Source organism: Buceros rhinoceros, unplaced genomic scaffold (genome assembly GCF_000710305.1).
Source record: "Buceros rhinoceros silvestris isolate BGI_N320 unplaced genomic scaffold, ASM71030v1 scaffold31320, whole genome shotgun sequence".
In the NCBI taxonomy this organism is placed as follows: domain Eukaryota; kingdom Metazoa; phylum Chordata; class Aves; order Bucerotiformes; family Bucerotidae; genus Buceros; species Buceros rhinoceros.
In genome coordinates this window covers 2,381-10,669 of record NW_010390662.1, presented here as the reverse complement: position 1 = coordinate 10,669, position 8,289 = coordinate 2,381, and the positions used below count along the sequence as shown (strand labels likewise).

Below are 8,289 nucleotides of genomic sequence, written 5' to 3'. Positions count from 1 at the left end.
AGGCACTGTGGGAGAGGCAGGTTGCCAGGGGAGGCAGTGGGGAAGCCTGGCCACACCAGAGTTCAACCAGCCATGCATAGCAAGGGCTTCCCTAGATGTGTTTGATGGACCTTGTAGGTGCCTCAGGGCACCCACTTACAGGAGGGCGCTGGTGGGGAGCTGGGATGCGGACTTGCAGGATATTATTTTTTTGGTTTTTTGTTGGATTCTCCAGCATCTTCCAAGACATGATGGCTTTCAGCCACCTTCCTGCTCTGCTTTTCCTCATGCTGCTCTGCTGATGGCTAGAGCTCACTCAGGAGCACACATTTTTGGGACCAAGGAAAACCCCAGTCACTGCCCATTGCTCCCTGCTTACAGCATGACACTGTTTTACAGTTTACTGCACTCCAGATCCTTCAGACCTCATCTGATGCAACCCTTGAGTCCCTGCAGCATTGTTGCCTGCTTATGTTCACATTGCTGAGGGACAGCACTGCTCCAGGGAGTCACACGGTGTCACAGCATTACCCATGGGTGACCTTGCTTGAAAGTCCGCTTGCCCAGGGGCTTTGGCACAGGCACAGGACACTCTCCAGCTGCAGAGCCTGGGGTGGGCAGCAGGGCCTCATGGCAAGTTGCCCAGCACAGAGCAGGCTCTGCCACCTTCCCAGGCGAGCTCCCCAAGTCCTCCTCAACAGTGCTGCGTGTAGATAAGCTGACCAGGACCAGCAGCCCTGTAGGGGTGACACTGCTTTAAAGGGCTCCTGAGCTGCAGGGGAAAAAAATCTTTAAAGAGCATCAGCTTTTATGGTCTGCAATTTCAGCTGGCTTGATGGTCCAAATCATCCTTCCTTTTTCATGTTTTCACAAAGCAAGAGGCACATAAAGGATAGAAATGGCTGGATTGTGCAATTTAGCTGCCTTCAAAGCTTTACAATCAGTTTCAGAATCATTTGGTGGCAGTTCAGAAACACACATTGTAGGTTAGCTTTCCCGAAGCTGCAAGCGTGGCATCTCCCAGCCGGGGTGTGTTGCACAAGAGAGGTATTAAAGCGGGATTTCTCCTACCCTGGGCTATCCCCAAGAGCCCAGCAGTGAGGTCTCCCAGAGCAGCTCTCTGTGGCTTGTTCTGTCCCAGCCCAGAGCACCAAGCAGCCATCCCGGGGGTGTGATCTCCCCTGGCACTTCATGTCCCCAGGCAGGGATGTAAACAGGTTGGTGCTCAAGCACTCTGGGGAAGAGGGCCTGGCAGCCGTGTCCCACTGCAGCCCTCTGGCTGGCAGCAATGCCATCTGGAGCTTGGGAGTGGGGCAGGGAGCAGAGCACAGCTCTCAAGCTGAGGAGAGGTGCCCGGCTGCTCTTGAGCACAGGACATCAAAGAGGAGGGACAGGAACCACTCAGCAAAGCTGCAATAAATGGCTCTTCAGGACATTACTGTGCTCCTTAAGTTAATGAGAAGCAAGCACTGCCAGAAGAAAACATCTCTTATCTGCTTTAGTGCCACAGTGCATCGGCTTCAGCATAAAATTTACAGAGCTTGAAAATGAGGCATAAACATTATGGGTAAATTTGGCAGAAAATGTGACTGACTCTTATCTGGTCATGAATAAATAATTTTCAATTACCAGCCCAGGCGCTGTTATTATCCCACAAAGGGAACTCCTCTGAAGTTTGTTTTGTGCTTCAGCACACACAGCCCCATAGCATGAGGGTAGCAGGAGGGGACTGCTCTCCCTGAAGTGTGGGCTCAGGCATGGGGACATGCTGTGCTGCTCCCTTGCAAACCACGCTGAGGGTGACACAGCAAGCGGCTGTCCCCAACATTCGCAGGATGCCATCTTGCCCTCCCCTCCTTTAGAGAGGGGTGGCATCATCCCCGAGCCAGGCAAGGCAAACTCCAGTGGCCAGAGATGCAGCTACCGCTGCCACCTGCCCGTGAGGATAGGATCGGTTTAGCTGTGAAATGCCATTTGTGGCCTCCCGGTTGTTCACTTTGCAGCTAGTCAGTGTGAAACAGTGGGCTGCTTTGTGCTGAGCAAGAAAGAGAAAGCTGAGATTTGTGCAGGGGTTGCCGTGCTCAGAAGACAGGTCCAAGGCAGCACAGCAGCCTGAATGGCCTGAGACCCTGGGCAGAAAGCAGTGGGGCTGCTCTGGGCACGCAGGCACCTGCAGTACCTCGTAAGGCAGCCTTGCTCTAGGCACTTCTGCCAGGGCAGGGCTTACTGAGAGCACACACGAAAAATGAGGGAAAGATGCGTCCCTCGGATCCCAGGCTGCTGCACTCCAGCAGCCAGAGTGCAGGATGAGGGCTCTTAGCTCTCACAAGCCCCACCCTGCTTAAAGTGCCTTCAATTAAAAGGCAGAACTTCATTGATTTCTAATTAAGCCTGTTGTTTCCCTTCCCACACATTCCCCTGTAAACACGTTTGGCTAATAATTAAGTTTACTATTCCTTGACAAGCACCCATGATCTTCCATTCACTCCTCTCTCCTAGGGCGGGAGACCATTTTCAGTGCAGTGCACATGGGTGGGAATGAAGTCTTCCTCCTGTCAGCCAGGCACTGCGGCTCTGCAGGGCGGGGGAGCCGAGTGCCAGATAAAATAGGGATGCTCAGGGTACCAAATTAAACAGGGAGCTTGGGGGTAGAGAGAATAAAACTGGAGGAGGAGTTTGCAAATACTGAGCTGTGAATAGGAGGAGGAGGAGGGCATCAGCAGGTGAGCAGGGAGGGATGCACAGGTTGATGAAGGGGCAGAGAGATAGGGCCCTGGGGATGTGTTACGGCTCTCTGCCAAGGAGGCTTGTTACAGGAGCCGTGTCTGGTAGCTTTCAGTGCTCTGGCTGTGGAATTGGAAGAGGAAAATAAAGGGTGCTGAAGGGCAGGGGTTCTCTAGGGAGGGGAGGAGTTCTCCTGATGGGACACTGCTGCCTGCAGGAAGGGGATGAAGGGATGGTTTGGCCACAGTCTGTCTTCTCGCAGAGGGAGAACAAGTTGAGTCTGTGTCTGAGCTGGCATCTGAGCCTTGCTGTGGAGCAGTTTTTGAAACACCTGGGAGAAGTAGATTTCCAGGTATGTGCCACCTGCCAGAAGGGCAGGATGGCTTCTCTTGAGGATGCCCAATGCACCTGAGCCCACAGCAATGCAGAAAGAGTGGCAGGGTCAGTCCTGTGGAAACAGCATCCAGGCTAGAGGCCCAGCATGATCTGTGTTTGTCTTTCACCAGGGTTGTTTGCTGCCTGGGGCCACACTGGCAGGGGCATCCTGGCTGCCAGTGCTGGCAGTCCTGTCCAGTCCTGGCTACTGTGCTGGACTCAGAGCTGTGTCCTGTTTCAGCAAAGTGCTGTGGGTCAGTGACTTTTGAATGGGGTAGCAAGGAGCTCGTGGGGATACAGGCTGCATCTCCCTCACCTTGGCTGCTCTTCAAGCAGAGCCTTCCCAGAAAAACCACTGCTTCCCCTGCCCTGCTTCACCAGCTCTCCATTCACCAACCCACAGCTGCCCACCTTCTTTCTAACTAGGTGGAGCTCAGGGGATGCTGCAAGCACAGCCCCAAAGACCTTATCTTCCCAAACAGGAGGCAAAGAAAAATTATGGCAGTCACAAATCACTGATACCAATTGCTGCACACTGTCTTCATACCTGGTGCTGATCTTGCTGCTGTCTCTGGTGGCCTGGTCCCCTTAGCTGCTTCTGACCAGTGGCTCCAGGAAGAAAAAAATCCCGCTTTGAATGTGAATGTTGTGGAAAGGAGCCCAGGGTGTGCTGCCTTTCTGATGGGGATTGGGGCACTCCAGGAGAAGGAAATTTGGGTGTTTGGGGCCCACCTGCACAGTGACTCTTTTCTGCCTTTGAAGGGCAGAGCCCAGTTTATCACCACAAATGCCCCAGCCAGCAGCCAAGCACTGACCCTTTCTCCTCTCCTCCCCGTAGGTAAAGTGTGACCAGTACTGGCCGAGCCGGGGTACAGAAACCTATGGGATGATCCAGGTGACCCTGCTGGACACAGTCGAGCTGGCGACCTACACCGTCCGCACCTTTGCACTTTACAAGGTATGGCACTGGCGGGGCTCTTCCTGCTCCGGGTAACACAGAGGCACTCCCTGATGCTGCAGGGTGCTGCACAGCCCTCAGGCAGAGGCCATTGGCTGTGCCTGACTTGGCCAGGCATGTGGCTAGTCCACACAAGGGCCATTTCTCACAGCTGGGCTGCAGTGGAAGACTGGCTGAAGGTTGTGCCTCTGGCCACCACTGGATTTTGGCCAGGACACCTGACGCTCTCCTCTACACATTCAGACCTTGCGGTGGGCATTTTTAGCACTCCTGTCACTAATAATGCAAATGGAAGGGACGTGCTGGTGTGCGTGTGCCCTTCTCTGCTGCCTGCTGCGTACCTCATTAGCGTTTGGAGATCCCTGGGGGCAGTGCTAGCAGCTGCGTGTCACAGCAATGCAAACAGGCTTTGCTGTGGGCTGCCTCTGTGCATGGCTGAGTCTGTGCCACACTGGAGACAGCGTAGCAGTGTGTGACTGGGACACACTCATGCCCCAGGAAGGCCTCTTGCCCCCAGCAGTCACCCACCCAGTCCTACTGCATTGCTGCATTGATCACTCAGTCACAGCCAGACAGGAGCTGGTGAGTGTCTGCAGTCACTGGCTGATCAGCCATCCCAGAGAGACCCATGATGCAGAGGAGCAAGGAGGGAACTTGACTGCTGTGGCCCTTCCATGCCCAGTGCTCATTTTTCGCTGAACCTGCAGTGAGTACACAGGGAGTGACCCCATGCTGTGCAGAAAGGAGTCTTCCACCTTCCCATCAGCCTGCTCCACTCCCATAGAGCTGCTCTGCTGTCTGTATCAGCTGGGTTTCCACAGAGCATCTATGTGTACAGAAGCCTACAGTTTGCCTCCAAATTTTCAGTGGCAGAAGCCCAATACACACATGATCATGCACAGCATTACGTGCCTCCTGTTACCAAGCCAGCTAAGTACCTTGTTATCCCATCAATGGGTTGCTGTCCTAGGATGAGACTGTTCTCATGCAAAACAACTCCTCTTTGTTTTCTACAGAATGGCTCCAGTGAGAAGCGAGAGCTGCGACAGTTCCAGTTCATGGCTTGGCCTGACCACGGGGTACCAGAATACCCCACCCCGATCCTAGCTTTCCTGCGACGGGTCAAAGCCTGTAACCCACCGGATGCTGGGCCCATGGTTGTCCATTGCAGGTAGGACTGTGTGTTGTGAAGCTGCACCTGGACACGTGCCTTCTGGCTGCTGGAGCTTTAACCTGTCCAGCTACAAGTGGAGTCTCCTGTTCCTGCAGGGAAGGTGTCACGGTAGCATAACCGGCACTGCACGCTTGGGTAATGCAGTGTGACATTTGTATGGCTACCGCTGTCTGATTAAACAGCGCTGCTGCATGAAGAGCCTCAGAAAGTGCTTTTCCTGCAAAACTGCAAGTAGCATTTAAAAATGATCTGTGCCCAGCCTAAGTAGGTGATACCTTTCAGAGGCACATCATTGACAGACACACATGCAGTGACCTCTACAAACATCCATACATAATATTGACAGTAGAACTCTTTTGCAGGGTAGGAAGGCAGCTCTTTAAGCAAAATACAAGTCTGCTAAGGCTCAGCATCTTATCCAGGCAAGATTTATCTATACCAGCCAAGTGGGGACTATTACTGAGCAAACCACTCCATCACTGCCGTTCCAGCATACGCCTTGCCAGCAGTGTTTAATGCACTGCTTTCATGGTCTGTTTCAGATGGGAGTGGGGTATAATTAACACGCAAACAAGCTGTATTAAAGCCCTGTTAAGGATCTGACTTGCACCATAAACGAGGAAATGTCTAGCACCCTTTCTCTGCACATGTCACGACAGCACGTCTGTTGCTTTCAGGGTGCTCTTGGGGCGAGTAGTTTAGGGATTGCTGCTGCCCTGCCAGCAGTCGTGGAGAGATATCTGGTGCTTGTGCAATGGGCTCAGCCTAGACATGCGTGACCTCATCTTTCTGCTGTCCCCTCTCGAGCTGCCTGTCCTTGTTCTATGGGTTAGGAAGCAATGACCCAGGTTAGGGGACAAGCAGGCTTGAAATTGTGGGCTTCACTGTGCCAGGGCCCAGCCTGAACTTCAGGTCTTGGGATTTCATGTACACGTATGAGCCTGTTATGCACATTTCTTCTTCCCTTGTGGAGATGCTGACAGCCACTGCAGGGACCAGGAGAGTGACACCATGCCATTTCTACTCCCATCAGTGAATGGGGGACAGCAGAAGGGATGAATAGCTTTCCGCATTCTCCAGTCCCTCTCTCCCTCGGTCCTCCTGTCAGCTCCTGTTTGGGGCTCAGCTCATTAGCCCTCATTGTGGGGAGCAGCCTTCACTCCCCTTTCGTGCACTCTAGGTCTGGGGGCTCTCTTAAGCAAGGGAAGAGCTTGCGTAGCATCTGTAGGAGACTGTATCATCTCAGGCCGCATGCTTTGTTCCTGCAGTGCTGGCGTGGGCCGAACTGGTTGCTTCATTGTCATTGATGCCATGCTGGAGCGGATGAAGCATGAGAAGACCGTGGACATCTACGGCCACGTGACGTGCATGCGCTCTCAACGCAACTACATGGTGCAGACAGAGGACCAGTACATCTTCATCCACGAGGCCTTGCTGGAGGCAGCCACGTGTGGCAATACTGAGGTGCCTGCTCGCAACCTCTTTGCTCACATCCAGAAGCTGACCCAGGTGCCACCAGGCGAGAGCGTTACTGCAATGGAGCTGGAATTCAAGGTTCGTGGCAGAGGCCCAGCATCCCTCTTCCCCAGCATGCTGTCTCTGCCCACACAGCACTGGGCCACTCGTCCAGGGGCTGTGAGAGGGGAGCCGTGGATCATTACAGACAGCTATTCTTTTGTGTGTTTCTAAACCAGGTAGGCAGTTATTTAAAATACATTTGAATTGTAAAGCTTGAAATGGCCATGGCCCCCCTGGATTGGCAGCTTCTGGGAGTGATATAAAAGGCAGAAGGATGCACAGTTCTCAGCAGCACGTTCTGCTCCAGGTTCACTGTGCGGCGGGAGCTGCATCTGAAATCAGATGCAGATCATGTTAGGATAATTGATGTTACTGTGAACAACTTGTCTGGAAACGGTTCCAATTTAAGTATGTGAGACATTTCTAGACTCATTTCTGTAATGCTGAGCTCTGTTATCTTTTAACCGCTCAGACACCAAGCCTCAGTGTCTAGAATTGGTGAAGGCAGTGTTTCAAGGCACGCTGTTTTTAAGAAGCCGAGCCCACATTTTGCTATCTGTATCTGTGAATGCAGATTGCAGATATTTATTAACAGCCTTGGAGATGAAACTGAGCTCTGGTAAGCACACGTGTTCTCCACATGAAGTCCAGTGAACTCATGCAGGGAAATATAGCTCATGCAGACCATGCAGGCTGTGAAATGAACTGCAGCAATACCGCTTCACCTGGGAATTCCCTCCCAAGTGACAAAGGAGCAGGAGAAGCAAAATACTGACTTTCTCCATAGACTGGGAATAGCTGAGCTGAGCTCTGTCCTGCGGTTACCAGAGCTGTTGTTATCCTGGGCTTAGGACAGTAGAACATGCTGCATTAATATCTCATGGTGACACCTGCCCTGAGAAACCTCTCAAGAGAGCCACAGAATTAGGCTCAAATCTAGCAGCTCTGTTGTAAGAAAGCAAAAAATTCACAGTTTCCTCAAGGATCTCTTTAGAACAGTAATAAAATTTGCCCCTCTCTCTGCCCTGGTAGTATCCACTGTGTGAGAAACCCTGAGAAGCAAGATACGGGAGGGCCTCACCTAGGTGCATCGCTTCCCAAAGAGCAACCCTGTTCTGCAGGGAGCCGCTGCCACACACGGAGAGAAGGGCAGCTCTGGATGCGCTGGAGAAAGTCTTTTGGGAAAGGGGGGGAGAGGGGGCTGCGGGGGGAGCAGGGAATGAAAATAAAAAAATAAAAAGGAAAAAAGTGGGGGGACTTCTATTTGAATGTCTCTGCTAGCAGATCTAAGTAACACATTTACCATGACTCCAGTTCCCGGGGCTCGAAGAGAACCATAAAATGTCTTACAATAGCCCAAAATAGATCTTCTTTACCTAAAACTGTCACAACTCTCACATTTTCTTGAGTTCTTCTGGGGTGAGAAGTAAATAGACAAGACATTGTTGGAAGATGGAAAGCATTGCTTCCGTGATGCCACCAAGCATGTGCCCCTGGTTCAGCGAGGTACACAGCTCCACGTCCTGGCCCTTTCTGTGTCAGAGAGCTGCTGTGGGTCTCC

The 8,289-nt window shown here is 52.4% G+C and overlaps 1 protein-coding gene across 1 annotated transcript in view; it reads left to right on the top strand.

Annotated features, from left to right (window-relative positions):
* The window catches only part of LOC104495685 (receptor-type tyrosine-protein phosphatase F-like), a gene marked incomplete at its 5' end in the record, with an annotated part of 11,217 nt that overhangs the window by 2,187 nt on the left and 741 nt on the right, over positions 1 to 8,289 (top strand). Inside the window, 3 exons of the mRNA XM_010138686.1 lie at positions 3,917 to 4,036; positions 5,053 to 5,207; positions 6,479 to 6,764. Coding sequence (XP_010136988.1) covers positions 3,917 to 4,036; positions 5,053 to 5,207; positions 6,479 to 6,764 — 561 coding nt within the window. The remainder of the gene's footprint in view (positions 1 to 3,916; positions 4,037 to 5,052; positions 5,208 to 6,478; positions 6,765 to 8,289) is intronic.